This window comes from Erythrolamprus reginae, chromosome 1 (assembly GCF_031021105.1).
Source record: "Erythrolamprus reginae isolate rEryReg1 chromosome 1, rEryReg1.hap1, whole genome shotgun sequence".
NCBI classification, from domain to species: Eukaryota; Metazoa; Chordata; class Lepidosauria; order Squamata; family Dipsadidae; genus Erythrolamprus; species Erythrolamprus reginae.
This window is the reverse complement of record NC_091950.1, coordinates 422,979,343-423,003,300: the sequence shown is the minus strand read 5'-3', so window position 1 is coordinate 423,003,300 and position 23,958 is coordinate 422,979,343. Positions and strand designations below refer to the sequence as shown.

General features: G+C 44.9%; 1 protein-coding gene across 1 annotated transcript in view; it reads left to right on the top strand.

The window, feature by feature from the left end:
• The first annotated feature begins 6,704 nt into the window (after positions 1–6,704).
• Positions 6,705–23,958, top strand: part of SPECC1 (sperm antigen with calponin homology and coiled-coil domains 1) — a 186,360-nt gene continuing 169,106 nt past the window's right edge. Inside the window, exons 1-3 of the mRNA XM_070735451.1 lie at positions 6,705–6,804; positions 18,438–18,611; positions 20,250–20,385. Coding sequence (XP_070591552.1) covers positions 6,772–6,804; positions 18,438–18,611; positions 20,250–20,385 — 343 coding nt within the window. The 5' untranslated portion in view covers positions 6,705–6,771. The remainder of the gene's footprint in view (positions 6,805–18,437; positions 18,612–20,249; positions 20,386–23,958) is intronic.

The window sequence follows — 23,958 nt, the reverse complement described above, 5'->3', positions numbered from 1 at the left end:
ATGAAACATTTGCAAGAAAACAACCCAGCTCAAAGAGGACCAAGGACTCCAGAGTCCCCCACCTCCTCTTCCTCCTCCTCCTCCCTGTAAACCCTCCTCCCTTTCTAGCGCTGATGCTATACCCTAGTTGGATGATGAACGTCTGCAAGAAAACATCCGATCTCAGAGAGTACCAAGGACCCCTCAGTCGTCATCCTCCTCTTCCTCCCCCCCCAAGACCCCCACTCCCTTTCTAGCACTGATGATGATGTTCCCAAGTTGGGCCATGAAACATCAGCGAGGAAAAACATTCCAGCTTAGAAGAGCAGCAAAGACCCCGCAGATTTACCCTGAGCGAGAAGCGTTATTATTACTTTAAAAATTACTTTATTAATAGATGGGTGGATAAGGCGCTCCATACAAAACCCTCATTTCCAGGGAAAAAATAAAAGGCTAAACATGTATAAAGTCTAAAGCACAAATGAACAAGCGGTGCTCTTTAATGGGTTGCTTGGACCGCAGGGATCTGTGTCTCTCTGAGTGGGTGCATAGTTTTTCGTGACTTGATATAATAAATGATTATAATATGATTTTGCAAAGCTCCGTTCTCTTGGTGTGTCCTAAATTGGGTCCCAGAAGGATAGAATGTGTGTGTGTGTTTGTGTGTGTGTGTTTCAAGTTTCAAGTTTAACCAGATTTGTATGCCGCCCCTCTCCGCAGACTCAGGGCGGCTCACAGCAATAGCAATACAATGTAAGACAAATCCAATATTTAAATTACTTTAAAAAACACCACAAATTGTGTGTGTGTGAGAGAGATGAATAGATAGATAGATAGATAGATAGATAGATAGATAGATAGATAGATAGATAGATAGATAGATACATAGATACATAGAACTTCAGCCTGATGATGGTGAATGTGATTTCACCGAAATATTACACAGGGCAAAACCCGAACTCAGAACAATCTACATAGATACATACATAGATACATACATAGATACATACATAGATACATACATAGATACATAGATGATAGATGTTGCTGAAATTGTATTTTATGCAGTCCAGTTTGGAGCGATTTGCATTTAGTTTGTATCCATTACGCGCTCTTGTGTTGTTGTTGTTAAAGGTGAAGTAGTCGCTAACAGGGGGCATATTGTGATATACGATTTTGCGAACAACAGTTAAATCAGTTCGGAGGCGACGTAGTTGTAAATTTTCTAAACATAGTACAGTATTTGAAGTCTGGAGGAGTAAGGTAATTTGTTATGAAGAAGCAATTTAAGTTTGTAATAAGAAGCAATTTTTCCCATAGGAATCAATGTAAAAGCAAATAGTGCATGCGATTGGGGCAACCACAAGGAGGGTGGAGGCCCTGTTTCCTCCCAGGAGATTCCTAGAGAGGCCCCACGGAGGCTTCTCCCCACCTTTTCCGGCCCTGCTTCCTCCCAGGAGATTCCTAGAGAGGCCCCTCGGAGGCTTCTCCCCGCCTTTTCCAGCCCTGTTTCCTCCCAGGAGATTCCTAGAGAGGCCCCACGGAGGCTTCTCCCCACCTTTTCTGGCCCTGCTTCCTCCCAGGAGATTCCTAGAGAGACCCTACGGAGGCTTCTCCCCGCCTTTTCTGGCCCTGCTTCCTCCCAGGAGATTCCTAGAGAGGCCCCACGGAGGCTTCTCCCCACCTTTTCTGGCCCTGCTTCCTCCCAGGAGATTCCTAGAGAGGCCCCACGGAGGCTTCTCCCCGCCTTTTCCGGTTACAGTTTCGGAGGCTCGGGTTTGTAAGTGGAAACTGGTTCTTGAGAAGAGGCCCAGTTCTTATATAGAAAAGTTCGTTAAGTAGAGGCGTTTTTAGGTAGAGGTATCATTGTATTCTGATTCTAAATGTGATTCTTAGAATCTACTTTCTAAGAGGGGCCGATCTAGGCACAGAAACAACTGGGGTGGGGTGGGGTGGGGGGAAGCTGCCCAGCTCATCTGCCATTCTTGGTTTTGGGTGGTGTCCGCTACATTGACCACAGACCGGGATCAACCCAGCCATTTCTAAACATCCACCTCCTAATTGCACACTCCGCTCTTTTGAGGTCGAACTCAGTATTTTCTTGGGAGGAACTAGCCAACATTGTAATTTGAGGGAGGAGGAGAAAGACGGAGTCTGCAGAAAAACCTCTGCAGTGGGACGTTTTGGGGGTCTTGAGAAGTTAGTACAATTCACCAGTGGAACAGCTTGCCTCCAGAATTTGTGAATACAGTGCTCCCTTGTTTATCGCGGGTGTGACGTTCCAGGACCACGTGCGATAAACGAAAATCCGCGAAGTAGGGACGCTATATTTATTTAAGTATTTCTACTCTATTTTAAGGTTTTATAAGCCCTCCCCCACACTTTTACGCTACACAAACCTTTCCCATTCCCTTAATAACATTTGTACTTTTACACTTACTGCAAAATGTTTTGAATTCCTAAGCCAATGCGATGACATGATGCTCCACGCGAAATGGCCGAGCGTAGGAGCAGACTCAGAGAGGGGGAAGCTGCACACACACAAAAAGTAAACAATGCACTACTGTACTGAGCCAATCAGGCCCTGGGATACAAAGCAGCACTCTCTGATTGGTCACTTCTCCATCAATCCAGATCGAGTTCCGTAGAAAACCCGCGAAGTAGCGAAAATCCGCGATATATTTCTTCCATTAATATTTTATAAAAACCCGCGATGCACCGAGTCCGTGAAAGGTGAACTGCGAAGTGGCAAGGGAACACAATTCTCACAGCCAACCCACACTCAGTAAAAGACCTTGGAATACTAATATCAAATGACCTAAGTGCTAAAGCCCACTGCAACAATATCACCAAAAAGGCTTCTAGAGTTGTTAACCTTATCCTACATAGCTTCTGCTCCGGCAATCTCACACTACTCACAACAGCCTACAAAATGTTTGCCAGACCCATCCTAGACTACTGCTCATCTGTCTGGAACCCATACCACATCTCAGACATCAACACCCTTGAAAACGTCCAAAGATATTTCACCAGAAGAGCCCTTCACTCCTCCACTCGAAACAGAATATCCTACGAAAATAGACTAACAATCCTGGGCCTAGAAAGCCTAGAACTATGGCGCCTAAAACAAGATCTAAATATTGCCCACAAGATCATATGCTGCAATGTTCTACCTGTCAATGACTACTTCAGCTTCAACAACAACAATGCAAGAGCACGCAACAGATTCAAACTTAATATTAACCACTCCAAACTTGACTGTAAAAAAATATGACTTTAACAATTGAGTTGTTGAAGCGTGGAACTCATTACCGGACTCAATAGTGTCAACCCCTAACCCCCAACATTTCTCCCTTAGACTCTCCACGATTGGCCTCTCCAGGTTCCTAAGAGGTCAGTAAGGGGCGTACATAAGTGCACTAGTGTGCTTTCTGTCCCCTGTCCAATTGTCTTTCCTTTATCTCATATATCATATATATTTTCTTCCTTTCATATATCTTCTCCTCTATTTTTACATATTATCTTTATATATATTACTTCATGTCTATTCTCTTCCATATGTATTGTGTATTGGACAAATGAATAAATAAAAAATAAAATAAAAACACTGTATTCCAATACTGTAGTAGAAACTTTTAAGAAGATGCAGTAGGTTGGACTAAAAGACCTCCAAGGCCCCTTTCAACTAATTGTTGTTGTTGTTGTTGTTGTTGTTGTTGTTGTTGTTATTATCATCATCATCATCATCATTATTATTACTATTATTATTATTATTATTATTATTATTTCAACAATACAACACAGCAAACGAGATCACCATGCTGGACTTCATATTATTGTTGTTGTTGTTGTTGTTGTTGTTGTTGTTGTTGTTATCATCATCATCATCATTATCATTATTATTATTATCTTCAGTCTAGTGATATGATGCCCAGCAGGATTGTGGAGAGAGAGAGAGAGAGTCCTCAACTTACGACCGGTCATTTACCGATTGTCCAAAGTTACCACGGTACTGAAAAAAAGTGACTTACAACCATTTTCCATGCTTAACGACCGTTAGCCTCCCCGTGGTCATGTGATCAAAATCCAGAGGTGTGGCGACTGACTTATATTTATGACGGTTCCAGTGACCCGAGGTCACGTGATTTACGACCTCCAGACGAGCAAAGTCAACGGGGGAAGCCAGGTTCACTTAACAACCGTGTCACTCACTTAACAACTGAAGCGATTCACTTAACAACCATGGTTGGAAAGATGGTCAATGGACCCCAGAGCATGTCAACCGTCATAAATGGATGCTATGCCTCAGAATTTTGATCATGCGACCATGGGGAGGTTGCAACGGTTGTAAGTAAATGTCAGTGCCGTTGTAACTTTGAACAGGCCCTAAATGAAGTGTTATAAGTTGAGGACTATCTGTATTTAGTAAATACAGTGGTACCTCTACCTAAGAAGGCCTCTACTTAAGAACTTTTCTAGATGAGAACCAAGTGTTTGCCTCTTCTCAAGAACCATTTTCTACTTTAAAAAGTTGAATGCCGCTCCAAGTCCTCGGAGAGGGGTGGCATACAAATCTAATAAATTATTATTAATTATTATTATTATTAAGAACCCCAGCCTGGAAAAATTTCCCAGGAAATTTGAGAGCGGCACGAAGGCCCGGCCAGTTTCCTGCCATTCCCCCTTTAATCTGGGCCATCTCGGGCTTTTCTGGGCTGCCAGAGGAGCCTTTCGGTGGCGCTTAAAGGGGCTCTTGCCATCACAAAGTCCCTCTTTTTTTCTTTAGGCCTTAAAGTTTTGGATTTTTTTGATTCCCCTTAACTCATTTTCTTCCTTTGGCTGCGACTCTCCTTCTCCTCTTCTTCCTCCTCCTCCTCCCACCCAAATTCCAAGCTTTTATTTCTTCCCTAATGGGTTTGCACACATTATTTGCTTTTACATTGATTCTTATGGGAAAAATTGCTTCTACTTACAAACTTTTCTATTTAAGAACCTGCTCATGGAGCGAATTAAGTTCTTGAGCAGAGGTACCACTCTATTTAAGAGTCCAGAAGGAGTTGGCAGCCTATAAATAAAATAAATATAATAAAATATAATATGATATGATATTATATGATAGGCTAGTAAGATTTTTGTATGGTTAAGATTGGGTAGTATGGTTATTTTTTAATGATAAGGATTTTTAGTTATAGTTTTAATTATTGGATTTGTTGTACATTTTTTACTGTTGCTGTGAGTCGCCCCAAGTCTTTGGAGAGGCGCGGCATACAAATCTAATAAATTATTATTATTTTTATTGTAATAAATATAATAATATTATAATGTAATGTAATATAATATAATATATTATAGTACAATACAATACAAAATATAATATAATATAATATATTACAATACAAAACAAACATAACATAACATAATATAATATAATATAATATAATATAATATAATATAATATAATATAATATAATAAAGCAATATCTTTAGGAGGTTTTAATACTGTAACCCCTAAAAAAATCTATAGCAGTATTCCAGTGTTTGAAGGGCTGCTCCAAAGAAGAGGAGGTCAAATTATTCTCCAAAGGACCAGAGGGCAGGAGAAGAAGTAATAGATGGAAACTAATCAAGGAGAGAAGCAACCTGGAATTAAGGAGGAATTTCCTGACAGTTGAGAACAATTAACCAGTGGAACAGTTTGCCACTAGAAGTTGTGGGTGCTTCAGCACTGGAGGTGCTGAAATGATGTAGGCCAGGGTCTCCTGCTTGAGCAGAGGGCTTGAGTAGAAGGCCTCTAGGTCCAAGTTTGTTATTCTATTATTCGATGGATGGATGGGAAGAAAGGAGGGAGGGAGGAAGGAAGGAAAGGAAGGAAAGAAGGGGAGGAAGGAAAGGAAGGAAGGAAAGGAAGGAAGGGAAGGAAGGAAGGAAGGGAAGGAAGGAAGGAAGGAAGGAAGGAAGGAAGGAAGGAAGGAAGGAAGGAAGACCAACGGAAACTAATCAAAGAGAGAAGCAACCTGTAACTAAGGAGAAACTTCCTAACAGCGAGGACAATTGACAAGTGGAACAGCTTGCCACCAGGAGTTGTAGCCATTTCATCCCTAGAGATTTTGAGGAAGACACTAGAGAGCTACTCGTCTGGAATGGTGCAGAATCTCCTGCTTTGAGAAGGTGGCTAGACTAGAAGACCTTCCATCTCAAATTCTGATTGACTGATTGATTGACAACCCGGCTGGCCCTAGATCCCTCTCCCGTTCCCACAATCCCCAAATAATGGATCATTTCCCCTGGTCCTGTTCTTCCCCTGGCCGATGCTAACCTTTTCTTTAGAATATTTATGAATTTAAATCAAATTAAAGATAGAGGGGGGGGGATATTCTTTTTGTGCCTCTTCTCCCCCCCCCCCCAAAACACCCCCAAATTCTGCTCCCGGTGATGCCCCTGATTGGCGCACACCCTTCCAATGGCCAACTGGCAGCCCCCCCCCCCTTGTGTGTACCGGATGCCGGAAAAAAGGAGGGAGGGAGGGAAGAGAGGAGGGAAAGGAGAGAGAGAGAAAAGAGAAAACCTCAGGCTTCCGTATGTAAAACCCTTCTCTTCTCTTTTCTTCTTTCCATCAGCCCAGCCCCAAGGAAAGGAGAAGGAGGCAGCCTGCGATGTGGTTTGGGGCAGCTTCCTTTTGAGTCCGCCCCCCCAAATCTTCCCCCCCCCCTGGCCTGGCCGGCAGATGCTGGTGGAGGAAGAGGAGGACGGAGGAGGGGAGACGGAGGGGGGCAGGCGGGACCCCCCCTGTGGATGCCACCCAGCGCAAGGGGCTCCTCCCGGACAGTAAGTGGGTGCTGAGATCTCGGGGGCTTCGGACGGGGGAGGGGGGGGAGGGAGGGGGGGTTTCCTGCCATCTGGGTCCTGCTGTTTTGGGGAGTGGGGTAGAGAGGGTTTTTAAGCGAGGAAGTAAGGGGGGAGAGGAGGAGGAGGAGGAGGAGGAGGAGGGGGAGATCGTGGGAAATAGGAGTGAGGGGAGGGTGAGTTGGGCTGAAGCTGCGCCTGGACGGATCTCCCTTTCTTTCCCTTTCTTATCTCCTTCGTTCTCTTCCTTCCTTTCTCTCCCTTTTCTTTCTCCCTCCCTTCCCCAGTTTCTTCCCTCCCTCCTTCCTTTCTGTTTCCTTCCCCTCTTTTCCCTTTACCTCCTTTCTCTCTCCCTCGCTTTTCCTTCTATCCTCCCTTTTCTTTCTCTCTTCCCCTCTGTTCTCTTTATCTCCTCCCTCCCTCCTTCCTTCCTTCCTTCCTATTTCCTTCCCCTCTTTTCCCTTTACATCCTTTCTTCCCTCTCTCTCTCCCTCGCTTTTCTTTCTATCCTCCCTCCCTCCTTCATTCCTCCCTTTTCTTTCTCCCTTCCCCTCTGTTCTCTTTATCTCCTCCCTCCCTCCCTTCTTCCTTCCTATTTCCTTCCCCTCTTTTTCCTTTACATCCTTTCTTCCCTCTCTCCCTGCCTTTTCCCTTCTATCATCCTTCCCTCCTTCCTTTCCTTTCTCCCTTCCCCTCTTTTCCCTTTATTTCCTCCCTCCTTCCTTCCTATTTCCTTCCCCTCTTTTCCTCCTTTCATCCCTCTCTCTCTCCCTTTTCCTTCTATCCTCCCTCCTTCCTTCCTCCCCTTTCTTTCTCCCTTCCTTACTTCCCCTCTGTTCCCTCCCTCCCTCTCCTCCCTCCTTCCTTCCTATTTCCTTCCCCTCTTTACCTCCTTTCATCACTCTCTCTCCCCCTTTTCCTTCTATCCTCCCTCCCTCCCTCCTTCCCTCCTCCCTTTTCTTTCTCCCTTCCTTCCTTCCCCTCTGTTCCCTCCCTCTCCTCCTTCCTTCCTTCCTATTTCCTTCCCCTCTTTACCTCTTTTCATCCCTCTCTCTCTCTCCCTTTTCCTTCTATCCTCCTTCCTCCCTCTGTCCTTGGGGCGTCCTTTGCAGGAAGTGCCCCAGACCTTTTGCAGGAGGGAGGGGGGACCCTGGATTTACCTTTCTGTGTGTGTGTGTGTGCGTGTGTGCCTGCAACTCCCTTTGTGCAAATTGGAGTGAGCGGGGTTAAAGGATGCCCTGTCAGTTGCTCTGGATCCCCACGCCTCCACCTTGGCATGTTTCCGTAGCAACAGAGAAGGTTTCAACATCTGTCTCCCTGGGATTTCCACCCCACCCCCTCCATCTCCGCATCAGCAGATTACCATTTCTGGGATCCACCAAGGAGAATAGGGATCCGAAATGGGATCCTAGTTGCTGCTTCTGGAGGCCTCGGGGCTGGGTGAAGAGGTTTAGTCTCGGAGTTAGGGGCAGAGATACACTGCCCCTAAGTGCAGAGGCTCCATCGCCTCTTTAGCCAGGGGGCACTAAGATTCCCCGCCAATTCAGTGACATAAATGTGTCCTGAACTTACGACTAATTTTTCTGTCACGGAGACGTCTGTCATAGAAGCATAAAAGATTGATGGCAAAAAGAGACCTCCTGGTCCATCTAGTCTGCCCTTATACTATTTCCTGTATTTTATCTTAGGATGGATCTATGTTTATCCCAGGCAGGTTTAAATTCAGTGACTGTGGATTTACCCACCACGTCTGCTGGAAGTTTGTTCCAAGCATCTACTACTCTTTCAGTCAAACAATATTTTCTCATGTTGCTTTTGATCTTTCCCCCAACTAGCTTCAGATTGTGTCCCCTTGTTCTTGCGTTCACTTTCCTATTAAAAACACTTCCCTCCTGAACCTTATTTAACCCTTTCACATATTTAAATGTTTCGATCCTGTCCCCCCTTTTCCTTCCATCCTCCAGACTCTATAGATTGAGTCCATGAAGTCTTTCCTGATACGTTTTATGCTGAAGACCTTCCACCATTCTTGTAGCCTGTCTTTGGACCCGTTCAATTTGATCCATATCTTTTTGTAGGTGAGGTCTCCAGAACTGGACACAGTATTCCAAATGTGGTCTCACCAGCGCTCTATATAAGGGGATCACAATCTCCCTCTTCCTGCTTGTTATACCTCTAGCTATGCAGCCAAGCATCCTACTTGCTTTCCCCACCTCCAATTTGGCTTTGACCCACCGTTGTTAAGTGAATCCCCATGGTTGATAAGTTAATAATAACCTGGTTGTTAAGCGTGCCAGGTTATCTCCCCATCGACAGTGCGTGTGACCTCGGGACCAGGCAACGGTCGTAAGTGTGAGTCGGTGGTCCCAGGTGTTCTGAGTTCTGGTCACATTCCTGTTGGGAATGCAGTCATGGTTGTTAAGTGTAGGAAAAAAAAACCCGGCCCTGAGTCACTTCTTTTTCAGTGCTGTGGCCACTTTGAACTGTCGCTAAACGAACTGTCATACCTGCACTTATTTGTATTTATAAATAAATTTATTTATTTATTTATTTACTTACTTATTTACTTACTTACTTATTTATTTATTTATTTATTTATTTATTTATTTATTTATTTATTTATTTATTTATTATTTAGATTTGTATGCCACCCCTCTCCGCGGACTCGGGGCGGCTCACAGCAAAATATAACAATCGTAACAAATCCAAATAAATTTAAAATATTTTTTAAAAGTTTAAAAAAAGAACCCCATTTACTAACATACACACACACAAACATACCATGCATAAATTGTACATGCCCGGGGGAGGTGTTTCAGTTCCCCCATGCCTGACGGCAAAGGTGGGTTTTAAGGAGTTTACGGAAGGCAGGGAGAGTAGGGGCAGTTCTAATCTCTGGGGGGAGTTGGTTCCAGAGAGTCGGGGCCGCCACAGAGAAGGCTCTTCCCCTGGGGCCCACCAACCGACATTGTTTAGTTGACGGGACCCGGAGAAGGCCCACTCTGTATAAATAAATGTATAAATAAATATAAGTATTTATGTATATTTATAACTAAATAAATAATAAACAAGTTTATAAATAAAATGATAATAAATATGAATATGAATGCATAAATAATTAAATAATAAAGATAAACTTATAAATAAATAAATAATATAGATATTTATATATCAAATATTACTAATAAACAAACAAATCCCAGCAACCGATTAGATCCCACAGAGTTGGCCTTCTCCGGGTCCCGTCGACTAAACGATGTCGTTTGGCGGGTCCCAGGGGAAGAGCCTTCTCTGTGGCGGCCCTGACCCTCTGGAACCAGCTCCCCCTGGAGATTAAAACTGCCCGCACCCTCCTTGCCTTTCGTAAACTCCTGAAGACCCACCTCTGTCGTCAGGCATGGGGGAACTGAGATAACTTCCCCAGGCCTATATTGTTTATGTATGGTATGTTGTGTGCATGTTTTTTAAATTATGGGTTTTTAGTTTTAATTATTAGATTTGTATTGTACATTGTTTTTTCTATTACTGTTGTGAGCCGCCCCGAGTCTACAGAGAGGGGCGGCATACAAATTTAATAAATAAAATAAAGTAAAGTAAAATAAAATAAAATAATAAAATAAAATAATAATAAAATAAAATAAAATAAATAAATAAAATAAATAAAATAAAATAAATAAAATAAAATAAAATAATAAACAAATAAATTTAAGGCTGGCATCTGGCCAGGAACAGGGAGCATTGGATGGAGCAGCCAATGAGCAGCTTTCTCCAACCGGTTTTCCCAGCAGGGGACGATGGGACTTGTAGTCTGGCACCCTGGCAGCATGCAACCCTCGGAGGCCTTGGATCCCCACTGCCCGTTCCGTAGCCCACTCCTCCTCCTTCCCTGGACAGCTGCTGGCCCATCTGCCACATCCCCCTCCGTAGCCCATCCTCCCCTGCCACAGGACGCCCCTTCCTCTGCAGCCCAGGTGGGGAGGGGGTCTGCCTGCGAAAGGCTTCCTCTCCGGCTCTTCCAGATTTGGATTTAAAGGCGGGCGATCCCTGAGGACTGACAGTCGATCTCTAGGAGATCTCCGTGGATGCTTTGGGAAACGCTTGCAGGCAGGACGGCTGTTCGTTCCTGGTCCTGCTGCTCCGGCTTTGCAAACTGCCTTTCGTGTTGGACTTTAGGCTTTTCTGACATGGTGGCTTGGCTGCGGTCCATCTTCCTGTTTTAATTGTATTTTTGATTTTATTGGTTTGTTTGTTTATTTAACTTCATTTCATTGTATTATTTCAGTATTTTATTTCATTATTCATTCGTTTGTTTTATTTCATTTCATTTTTATTATTTCATTTCATTATTTCATTTTATTATTTCATTATTCTATTTCATTATTTCAGTATTTTGTTTGTTTGTTTGTTTGTTTGTTCGTTCATGTATGTATGTATGTATGTATGTATGTATGTATTTATTTATTTATTTATTTATTTATTTATTATTTAAATTTGTCTGCCAACCACTCCCAAAGGACTCAGGGCTGCTTACAACAATAATTTAATTTTATTATTTATTTTATTTTATTTTCTATTTTCTATTTTCTATTATTATTATTATTATTATTATTATATTATTATATTATATTATATTATATTATATTATATTATATTATATTATATTATATTATATTTATTTATTGGATTTGTATGCCGCCCCTCTCCAGAGACTCGGGGCGGCTAACAGCGACAATAAAACAGTGTACAATAGTAATTTGGTATTGATGATTAAAAATTATTATTATTATAGTCTTCGGACAGGGACGGCATACAAATCTAATAAATTATTATTTTATTTTATTTTATTTTATTTTATTTTATTTTATTACATTATTACATTTTTTAATTTTTTAATTTTTATTATTATTTTATTATTATTTTATTATTTTTATTTTCTGAGCTGAAACGCCTGGTTTTCCAAGCATTGAAATATGGGTGTGGGTACTTGCACATGAGCAAAAGCGCATGGGCACGCACTTTTGGGACCCAGGGGAAAAAAGGTTCGCCATCACTGACCTAGGGAAAGAGCCTTCTTTGTGGTGGCCCCGGCCTTTTGGAACCAACTCCCTCTGGAGATTCGTACTGCCCCCACCCTCCCAGTCTTCCATAAGGCCATGAAGACCCATCTCTGCCGGCAGGCATGGGTAGGTGGGGGCGGTGAGTGTTAAGAATTAACTGCTGCCAATGTCATGAATGGTGAATTTGATTGGATGGATGTGGATGATTGTTTTCCTTAGGTAAACGGGGTTTTAGAATTTGTAGAATTTTTTTAAAAAAATATTAGATTTCTTACATGCTTCCTATTAGTATTTATTTCTGTTGTAAGCTGTCCTGAGTCGGTTGAGAGGGGTGGCATAGAAATCAAATAAATAATAAAATAAAATAAAATAAAATAAAATAAAGCAAGCAAGCCATTTAAAAACGGGGAGGAATGAAAATAAGAGAGCCATTGTCCTAGGGTTCCCAATGAAAAAGCGCTGCAGGAAAGGAAAAACTGATGCGGAGGGCAGAGGAAAACAAGGAACTTTGGCACATTACTTTAAAATCATCCCCCCCCCCCCCCCAAATTTTTTGCAATAAGCAGCAGAGATAGAAATAGCTGGTTTGTAGCTCTGGAGGAGAGTTTTAAAACAGCAGATTTGACCACTCTGTCCTCTCACTTCCTTTCCCACGCCACTTTAAGTACATCTAGTTTCTGTCCTCCATGTGGCTTTCTCCAACCATTCCTTCCTTCCTTCCTTCCTTCCTTCCTTCCTTCCTTCCTTCCTTCCTTCCTTCCTTCCTTCCTTCCTCCCTCCCTCCCTCCCTCCCTCCCTCCCTCCCTCCCTCCCTCCCTCGCTTCCTTCCTCCCTTCCGTCCTTCTGTCCTTTCATTGTTATATTGTTTTATTATTGTTGTGAGCCGCCCCAAGTCTTCGGAGAGGGGCACCATACAAATCTAATAAATAATAATAATAATAATAATAATAATAATAATAATAATTATTATTATTATTATTATTATTATTATTATTATTATTATTATTATTATCCTTCCTTTTGGGTTATCTGAGATCCATGACATGTTTCAGAGGCTCTGTTCACAAAGGCATCCTGGCTGGGGGATTCTGGGAGTGGAGGTCCTCCCCTCTTAAAGCATCCTGGCTGGGGGATTCTGGGAGTGGAAGTCCTTCCCTCTTAAAGCATCCTGGCTGGGGGATTCTGGGAGTGGAGGTCCTCCCCTCTTAAAGCATCGTGGCTGGGGATTCTGGGAGTGGAAATCCTCCCCTCTTAAAGCATCGTGGCTGGGGGATTCTGGGAGTGGAAGTCCTCCCCTCTTAAAGCATCGTGGCTGGGGGATTCTGGGAGTGGAGGTCCTCCCCTCTTAAAGCATCCTGGCTGGGGGATTCTGGGAGTGGAAGTCCTCCCCTCTTAAAGCATCCTGGCTGGGGGATTCTGGGAGTGGAGGTCCTCCCCTCTTAAAGCATCCTGGCTGGGGGATTCTGGGAGTGGAAGTCCTTCCCTCTTAAAGCATCCCGGCTGGGGGATTCTGGGAGTGGAGGTCCTCCCCTCTTAAAGCTTCCTGGCTGGGGGATTCTGGGAGTGGAAGTCCTCCCCTCTTAAAGCTTCCTGGCTGGGGGATTCTGGGAGTGGAGGTCCTCCCCTCTTAAAGCATCCTGGCTGGGGGATTCTGGGAGTGGAGGTCCTCCCCTCTAAAGCATCCTGGCTGGGGGATTCTGGGAGTGGAAGTCCTCCCCTCTTAAAGCATCCTGGCTGGGGGATTCTGGGAGTGGAGGTCCTCCCCTCTTAAAGCATCCTGGCTGGGGGATTCTGGGAGTGGAAGTCCTCCCCTCTTAAAGCATCCTGGCTGGGGGATTCTGGGAGTGGAAGTCCTTCCCTCTTAAAGCTTCCTGGCTGGGGGATTCTGGGAGTGGAAGTCCTCCCCTCTTAAAGCATCCTGGCTGGGGGATTCTGGGAGTGGAAGTCCTCCCCTCTTAAAGCATCCTGGCTGGGGGATTCTGGGAGTGGAAGTCCTCCCCTCTAAAGCATCCTGGCTGGGGGATTCTGGGAGTGGAGGTCCTCCCCTCTTAAAGCTTCCTGGCTGGGGGATTCTGGGAGTGGAAGTCCTCCCCTCTTAAAGCATCCTGGCTGGGGGATTCTGGGAGTGGAAGTCCTCCCCTCTTAAAGCATCCTGGCTGGGGGATTCTGGGAGTGGAAGTCCTCCCCTCTTAAAGCATCCTGGCTAGGGGATTCTGGGAGTTGAAATCCATCCACTTAAATTTACTAAGTTTCAGATACTGTGCTTTCGCATCCGCTTCTAAGCTGGACTTCCTTTAACTGACAAAAACCACTTAGCTCTTCCGGGTGATGTCTCTGCTACCCAAATCTGGATGCCAGGTGTCCACCCATATGAGCTGCAAAGAATCCTAGAACGGTCAGTCTTTCTGTCTGTCTGTCTGTGAATGCCTCCTAGTTCTCCCAAGACATTTTTTTTGCCATCTGGCACTATCGACTGGAAATTTGGAGCTGAACGGGGAAGAGAATCCTGGGGAGACAGACAGACTTAACTCCTTCCTAGCGTGCAAAGAAAACGAGTGTTTTGTACATGGGCACACTCGGAAACGGCTGCCGTTGCTTTGAGTGCGGTTTGGAGGATAGGAAGTGCGCGAGGTGAGCTCGGTGTGACAGGGCAGTTTGCACTGAGCAGATATTTCATGGGTCTCTAGACTTTTGGGGGTGGAGGAAGGGGAGTCCTTGATTTATGTCCGTTCAGGCACGGGTTCAATGATGGACTCCTACGGATATGCTCAGGTACGTAGAACCGGTAAAAAAAAATTGAATTTTTTTTCTTTTTCCCCCTTCTGGGCTCTGAGTGTGTTTTTCCTATCGCAGTAAATGAGGTCGAATGTGTATAATTTTAGAAGAGCTGTGTGTTTGTGTGTGTGTGTACATACACTTTATAGAGAAGATAATGTATATTTTTGTGCACCTGTGTGTAATATTCAAAGTGTTGGTTATGACCTATAAAGCCCTTCATGGCACCGGACCAGAATACCTCCGGGACTGCCTTCTCCCGCACGAATCCCAGCGACCGGTTAGGTCCCACAGAGTTGGCCTTCTCCGGGTCCCGTCGACTAAACAATGTCGCTTGGCGGGGCCCAGGGGAAGAGCCTTCTCTGTGGCGGCCCCGGCCCTCTGGAACCAACTCCCCCCGGAGATTAGAATTGCCCCCACCCTCCTCGCCTTTTGTAAGCTGCTTAAAACCCACCTCTGCCGTCAGGCATGGGGGAACTGAGATACCCTTTCCCCCTAGGCCTTTACAATTTATGCATGTTATGTTTGTATGTATGTATGTTTGGTTTTATAATAAGGGTTTTTTAGTTGTTTTAGTATTGGATTTACATGCTGTTTTTATTACTGTTTTTAGCTGCCCCGAGTCTACGGAGAGGGGTGGCATACAAATCCAATAAATAAATAAAATAAATAAATAAATATGTATGTATACCTATGGCAGATAGACATAGAATTAAAGAGTATATTTTGGATGTTCAGTAATAGTAAATAGAGAGGGAAATAGATAGATTGAGCTGGGGTGGCGCAGCAGGTAGAGTGCAGTACTGCAGGCCACTGAAACTGACTGCTAGATCTGTAGGTCAGCGGTTCAAATCTCATCACCGGCTCAAGGTTGACTCAGCCTTCCATCCTTCCGAGGTGGGTCAAATGAGGACCCGGATTGTGGGGGCAATAGACTGGCTCTGTTTTTAAAATGTGCTATTATTAACATGTTGCAAGCCACCCAGAATCTAAGGAGAAGGGCAGCGTTAAAAAAAAATTGAATAAATGAATAAAATAAATAAATAAATCGTATCTCTTTGAGGCGAGGAGAGGCCAGGCACCCTAACCCTAACCCTTGACGTGAGTGATGTCAAATTGGCCACCTTAAAGCTAGTCATATGACCTCTAAGCCACCCACTGGTCACATGATCATCAGGCTACTCCCACCTGGTCACATGGCTGCAAGCCACACCTACAAAATAAGCCACGTCCACAGTGTGGTAGTAAAAAAATTGCAGCCGTTCACTTCAGGGACTGTTCAAATTTACAACAGCAGGAAAAAATGCACTTAATGACATTTTTTTTCATACTGATAACCAATGTGCAGCAGCAGCAGTAAAAAAAATGCAAATTCCATGCTTGACATGATTAGGAAGGGAATCGAAAATTTATTTATTTATTAGATTTGTATGCCGCCCCTCTCCGAAGTCTCAGGGCAGCTAACAACAATGTAAACAGATCTAATATTAAAAATAATCTAAAAAACCCCAATTTAAAGAACCACTCACACATACAAGCATACCATGTATATAAGCCTAGGGGGAAAGGGAAAATTTCAATTCCCCCATGCCTGACAACAGAGGTGGGTTTTAAGGAGCTTGCAAAAGGCAAGGAGGGTGGGGGCAACTCTGATATCTGGGGGGAGCTGGTTCCAGAGGGTCGGGGCCGCCACAGAGAAGGCTCTTCTCCTGGGTCCCGCCAAACGACATTGCTTAGTCGATGGAACCCGGAGAAGGCCAACTCTGTGGGACCTAACCGGTCGCTGGGATTCGTGCGGCAGAAGGCGGTCCTGGAGATAATCTGGTCCGATGCCATGAAGGGCTTTATAGGTCATAACCAACACTTTGAATTGTGACCAAAAATAGGTCTGCAAGTGTTGCATTGCCTCTGTACAAATCGATGGTGAGACCACACTTGGAGTCCTGTGTACAGTTCTTGTCACCTCACTTCAAGAAGGATAGAATGGAACTGGAAAAGGTGCAAAAAGGGGCAACAAGAATGATCAAGGGAATGGAGCCCCTCCCTTATGAAACCAGGATGCAAGGCCTTGGTCTCTTCAGCCTTGAAAGATGGCGTTTAAGGGGAGACTCGATCGAAGGGTATAAAATCCTGCATGGGATAGAAAAGGTGGATAGGGAAAAATTCTTTTCTCTATCACACAATACTAGGACGAGGGGGCCTTCCCTAAAGCTCACAGGTAAGAAAGCGAGAACAAATAAAGGGAAATATTTCTTCACCCAGAGGGTCCTTGGTTGATGGGATTCCATTCCAGAAGAGGTCGTGACAGCTGTCAGCCTGGAGAGCTTCAAGGCAGGATGGGACAGATTCATGGATGCCAAGTGTATCATAGGTGGTGATTGAAAGGGATGTCCATGTGCCTCCTCTTTGTTGGTTGAGGCAGGCAGGGTTCCCTTGGGTCCCATTTGTTGGGGGTCAAGGAAAGGGAGGGTCTTGCCTTCTCTTTCTGCTCAAGATCAAGAGGACAATTGGTGGGCCACTGTGGGACACAGAATGCTGGACTCGATGGGCTTTGGCCTGATTCAGGATGGCTCTTCTTATGTTCTTATGTTGACTGAAGTCTACGTAGAGGGGCGGCATACAAATCAAATGAATGAATGAATGAATGAATGAATGAATGAATGAATGAATGAATGAATGAATTCCCCCAAAATCATGTGATCAAAATCCAGAGGTCTTGGCAAATAGCTCACCTTGTAGAAATTGAGCAGAGGAAATGGCTAAGTAAAAACCGACAATCTTCTGACCTTCACCACTCGGCACTGAGCATATAAAATATAAATCAATAAAAGTACCCACAACATCTCTAGACGTTTTTGTGTTTTGCAACACTGGGCATTTTTAAGAAGAAACTGGACAGCCATTGGTCTGAAATGGTACATAGGGTCTCCTGCTTGAGGCCGGAGTTGGACTAGATGACCTCAAATGGTACCTTCTTCCGGCCCACCAAATTCTATGATTCAGGAAGGAAGGGAGTGTAGGAGGGAGGCAGAAAGATTTGGGGGAAGGAAGGAAAGGAAGGAAGGAGAGAAAGGAAAAGGGGTGGGAGGAGGATGACAAAGTGAAAAGAGGAGAAGGGAAGGAGGAAGAAAGAGGGGAGGGAAGGAAGGAGGTTAGGAGGAAGAGGGAGGGAGGAAAGAAGAATGGGAAGGAAAGGGGAAGGGAGGATGATGAGAAAGTGAAAAAAGATAAGGAAGGAAGGAAGGAGGAAGAAAGAATAAGGGAGGAAAGGAAGGAGATTGGGAGGAGGGGGAGAGAGGGAGGAAAGAAGAATAGGAAGGAAGGAAGGAAAGAAGGGAAGGAAGGAAGTTGAGAAAGGGAAGGGGAAGAGAGGATGATGAGAAAGTGAAAAAAGAGAAGGAAGGAGGAAGAAAGAATAGGGGAGGAAAGGAAGGAGGCTGGGAGGAGGAGGAGAGAGGGAGGAAAGAATAGGGAGGAAGGGAGGAAGGAAGGAAGTTGAGAAAGGAAAGGGGACGGAGGAGGAGAAAAAATGAAAAGAGGAGAAGGAAGGAAGGAGGAAGAATGAATAGGGGAGGGAAGAAAAGAGGTTGGGGAAGGAGGAAGGAGGGAGGAAGAAAGAATAATGGAAGGAAAGGAAAGGAGATGGGGGAGGAAAGGAGTTAAAATCCACTGTTGTTGGGGGGAATTCTGGAAGTTGAAATCCCCCATCTTCAAACCACCAAGGTCACAGACTTTCCAAACCCCTTAACGGCCCCTTCTCTCCCCCTTTCCTCTCTTTCGCAGGGCGAGGCTTCTTCCCGACGCACCATGAAGGGGGCGGCCAGGCCGTGGGGCGTAGTGGCCAAACCGGGCAGCCACGCCACCGAACGAGGAGGAAAACCCCCAGCTGCCACCACCGGGGGCATGAGACCCTCCAAGTCTTCCACCTCGCTGGCTTTCGAGTCGCGGCTGAGCAAGGTTTGGGCTCAGAAGGGCACCGGGGGGGGGGGTCGGGTGTAAAAGGGGGGGCAAAAATCTCAACGTAGGGTTGTCGTGTTGAAGAATTGTGCCCTCCCAGGGGTGTACAAGTGGTCCTTGACTTATGACCGCAACGGAGGCCAAATTTCAATTTCTGAGCGAGACGGTCACTATGTGAGTCCTGCCCCCTTTTACGACTTTTCTGGCCTCGGTGAATCACTGCAGCTGGGAACGGCATGGTCATTAAGTGAATCTGGCTTCCCCCATTTGACTTCGCTTGATCCCAGAAGGGGATCATGTGACCCCGGGACAACACAACCGTCATAAGTCTGAGTCGATTGCCCAAACGTCTGAATTTTGAACCACAAGGATGTGGCGACGTAAAGGTGAAAAACCCTGACTACGTGGCTTTTAATACCTCTCCCTCTACTCTCCCTTTTTCTTCCTTCTCTTCCTCTTCTCCTTTCTTTCTTTCCCTCCCTCCCTCCACCTCCTCCTTTTCTTCCTTCCTTCTCCTCCTCTTTATCTCAATCTTTGCCTCCTTCCCTTCTTTTCCTTCTTTTTTCTTGTCTTTTTCTTCCTTTCTCTTCTTTTTCTTTCTTTCCTCTTCCTTCTTCCTTCTTCTCCTCCTCCTTTCTTCATCTCCATTTTCTTCCTTCCTCTTCTCCCACTTTTTTCCCCTTTCTTCGTCCACCTTTCTTTTCTTTCTTCTTCTCTCCCTCTTCTCCTTTTCTTCTCTTCCTCTTTACACCAATCTTTTCCTTCCTGTCTTGCTCCTCCTCTTTCTTCTTCTTCCTCCCCTTCTCTTTTCTTGTCCATTTTTCTTCCTTTTTTTCCTCTTCTCCTTTCTTTCCTCCCTCCCTCCTTCTCTTCCTCCCTTTTTCTTGTCAATTTTTCTTCCTTTCTCTTCTTCCTTTTCTTTCCTTCCTCCTTCCCTTCTTTCTTCTCCACCTCCTCCTTTGTTCTTCTCTATTTTTCTTCCCTTCGACTCTTCTCCCTCTTTTCTTTCTTTCCTTCCCTCCCTTCCCTCCCTCCCCCTCTTTCTTTCTTTCTTCTTTTCTTCCTCTTCTTTTTCTTCTCTTCTTCTTTCACCTGTCTTTTTCTTCCTTCCTTCCTCCCTCCCTCCCTCCCTTCCTTTCCTTTCCTTCCTTCCTTCTTTCCTTCTTTCCTCCCTCCCCTTCTTTCTGTCCTTCCTTCCCCATCTTCCTTCCTTCCTTCGTTCCTTTCCTTCCTTTCTTCCTTCCCTTTTTCCTTCATCATTCGTTCCTTCCTTCCTCCCTCCCTCCCTCCCTTCATTCATTCTTTCCTCCCTCCCCTTCTTTCTGTCCTTCCTTCTTTCCCATCTTCCTTCCTTCCTTCCTTTCCTTTCTTCCTTCCTTTTTCCTTCACCATTCCTTCCTCCCTCCCTGCCACCCTTGAAAAACATCACCCGAAAGCAAAAGGTAAACTCAGAGAAGGGATTCCATCTCCTGGGGGAAGTGGTGGCCCACTACCCTTGTCCCGATGGATTGTGTGAGTGCGTGCATACGGTGACGTACCTGCCATCCTTGGACTGGGCAGCAAAAGAAAAGACAGCCCGTATCCCCCACCCCAGACCACCCTCGTCCTCCAAGGGCCCTAACCTCCTCCTCTCCACAGCTGAAGAGAGCCAGCAGCGAAGACATGTTGGCCAAGCCGGGACTGGTCACCACCTCGGGCGGCTCCAGGCTGAAGAAGACCATCACAACGGGCGCCATCTTGGAGCTGGCCGAGAATCGCCTGAGACCCAGCCCAGGTAAGAAGGTCTCTGGAACCTGGGCTTGGAAAACCCATAGACGAGCCTGTGTTTTATGGCAGTGGTTCTCAACCTGGGGGTTGGGACCCCTTTGGGGGTCGAACGGCCATTTCACAGGGGTCGCCTAATGTTATGGTTGGCTCTGGGCCAGCTCCTGCAATGGGGAATTTGGATGTTGGCTTAGGAGAGTCCTCAGGTTCCCATCAGCTTCGGACAGTGAGGATTCCTTGCCAAGGGTCAGACGCTGGGGGAGAAGAAGAGTAATCAGATAGAGAGATGGGTGCAGCCAGCCCATTAGTTAATGACCCCATCAGACTCGGACTCGGAGGATTGGTGGATAGATGCCAGAATGCGCAGGCTCATGGCTAGAAGGGACCAACTGCACAGGTATCGTCGGAGATAAGGGAGAACACCTGTGGCTGGGGCAATTAAGCTAATGGGGGCTGCTGATAAATTGCCAGCGTTGCAGAGAGCGCGTGTGGGAGATTATCCGTTTGGAGAAGGAGACGTCGTGTTTGCATTTTGTTCCTGGCTTTTCACAGACTCTTGGGGATATTTCACAGCTAAGTAAACACTTGTGGATTGACTGGAAGGGGTCTGGCTGTGACGCTTTCACAGCTGCTCTTATCTGCTTGGCTTGTTGTTGTTCTGCAACTTTCAAGGATCTGTAATTTGCTCAGTTTAAAGTGCGTGTGCACCGCTTTATTTTGGACGAACGGCTTTTCTGTTTACTTTACAACAGCGTGTGTGTTTGAATTTGCATTTCTGACTTAATTGGGGCTCGTAACGTGAAGCCCGGCATAACACCTAAGACCGTGGGAAAAAACAAATCCCCCCTGGTGTTAGGAAGTAAAGCTTCTATTCTGGCGCCTCCCTTGGAACGTATTTTTACAATCTGACCAATCAGGTGTTTACAGTGGGGGGGCGTCCCTCTGACCTTCCTGCCAATCAGCTTCAAGCTCTGTTGGGAGAACTGGCGCTCGGCTTATGGTTGGGGGTCACCACAACATGAGGGACTGTATTAAGGGGTCGCGGCATTAGGAAGATTGAGAATCACTACTTTGTGGGTTTCAGATGTTCTCCGAGGTTGGCTGTTCTCTTGCAGATGTTTTGTGTCACAACTGGATACCTTCTCTCTCTCTTGCTGTCTTTCTCTCTTTCTCTCTCCCCCTCTCCCCCTCTCTCTCTTGCTATCTTTCTTTCTCTCTCTCTCTTTTGCTTTCTCTCTTTCTCTCCCCCTCTCCCTCTTTCTCTCTCTCCCTCTCTTTCTCTCTCTTTCTCTCCCCCTCGCTCCCTCTCTCTTTCTCTCTCTCCCTCTCTTGCTATCTCTTTCTCTCTCTTTCTCTCCCCCTCTCTCCCTCTCTCTTTCTCTCTCTCCCTCTCTTGCTATCTCTTTCTCTCTCTTTCTCTCCCCCTCTCTCCCTCTCTCTTTCTCTCAGCAGCGACATTGGCAGTAGCCGTGGGGCGATGGCAGGGTGATCAGCTGTGAGGCGGAGCTCCGGAACGGAGGCACTGACGGCGGCAGCTAGACATGTTGCTAGACGCCGTACATTTCTGCCGTTGTGCTGGGCATGGACGTGGACTGGGCATGGGCATCCAGTTGTGTCACAACTGGATACCATCCTCAGGGTTAGAAGGGAGTTGAGAGGGGGAGGAAGAGGAGGAGGATTGTGGGATTCTAAGCATGGTGATTTCTTTGTAGACATTTCGTGACTCAACTAGGTAACATCATCAATGCTACTGTGGAAGGGAGTGAGTGGGGTTTGTGGAGTAAAGGAGAAGGAGGAGGAGGAGAACTGTGGGGTCCTTAATGTTTTCTGACCTTGGTAGTTTCTTGACACACCTACAAAAGGATATTGACAAAATTGAACGGGTCCAAAGATGGGCTACAAGAATGGTGGAAGGTCTTAAGCACAAAACCTATCAGGAAAGACTTCATGAACTCAATCTGTATAGTCTGGAGGACAGAAGGAAAAGGGGGGGACATGATCGAAACATTTAAATATGTTAAAGGGTTAAATAAGGTCCAGGAGGGAAGTGTTTTTAATAGGAAAGTGAACACAAGAACAAGGGGGCACAATCTGAAGTTAGTTGGGGGAAAGATCAAAAGCAACATGAGAAAATATTATTTTATTGAAAGAGTAGTAGATCCTTAGAACAAACATCCAGCAGACGTGGTTGGTAAATCCACAGGAACTGAATATAAACATGCCTGGGATAAACATAGATCCATCCTAAGATAAAATACAGGAAATAGTATAAGGGCAGACTAGATGGATCATGAGGTCTTTTTCTGCCGTCAGTCTTCTATGTTTCTATGTTTATACAGGAACTGTAGGGGCTTCTTGGGTGATTTATGTCGAAATGATGCAGATTCCCAGGTGCTGGGAATTATTGTTGTGAATGTAAAAGGCCACAAAATGTTTTTATCGAGGGAAAAACCAGTTACAACAGGATAAATCCATATTTCTTCGACCTCAGCAAATGCAGAGGGGTGGACTTCAACTCCCAGAATTCCCAGCCAGCTGCATTGCAAAATTCTGATGGACAGGCGCCACTTCCTGGTCACGTGATCAAACTTTGGCCATTTGGAGGCATGGCCATTTGCATCGCCATGCGGTCATATGACTGAGTCCAGGACTGTTTGCTGGAAACCGGAAGTACGCACTGGTTTTTAGCAAAACCACACCCCTTAGTGAACCATTGGCTTGCCTAACGACCTTGGTGTTCACATAACAACTGCAGTATTTGCTTTTAAGATCACATTAGCTTAACGGCCGCTGCAAAAAAAGGGTCGTAAAGTAGGGTGGATCCATTTTATGACCAATCCAACATCTAACTTTAACTTTAATATTATTCTTGAAATAATATGGATGATTCAAAATTAATAGAAACATAGAAGACTGACGGCAGAAAAAGACCTCCTGGTCCACCTAGTCTGCCCTTCTACTATTTCCTGTATTTTATCTTACGATGGATCTATGTTTATCTCAGGCATGTTTAAATTCAGTTCCTGTGGATTGACCAACCACGTCTGCTAGAAGTTGGTTCCAAGCATTTACTACTCTTTCAGTCAAATAATATTTTCTCACGTTGCTTCTGATCTTTCCCCCAACTCACCTCAGATTGTGTCCCCTTGTTCTTGTGTTCACTTTCCTATTAAAAACACTTCCCTCCTGGACCTTATTTAACCCTTTAACATATTTAAATGTTTTGATCATGTCCCCCCTTTTCCTTCTGTCTTCCAGACTATACAGATTGAGTTCATTAAGTCTTTCCTTAAATTAATCATTTTTAATTATAGAATGGAATGGAATGGAATAGAATAGAATATAATTCTTTATTGGCCAAGTGTGATTGGACACACAAGGAATTAGTCTTTGGTGCAGATGCTCTCAGTGTACATAAAAGAAAAGAGACATTTGTCAAGAATCATGCGGTACAAACACTTAATGATTGTCATCGGGGTTAAATAAACTAGACACAAGAACAGTTTTTTTCCCGTTTTTTCCCGAACGCCATCACTCTACTAAACAAATAATTCCCTCAAAACTGTCAGACTTTCTACTAAAT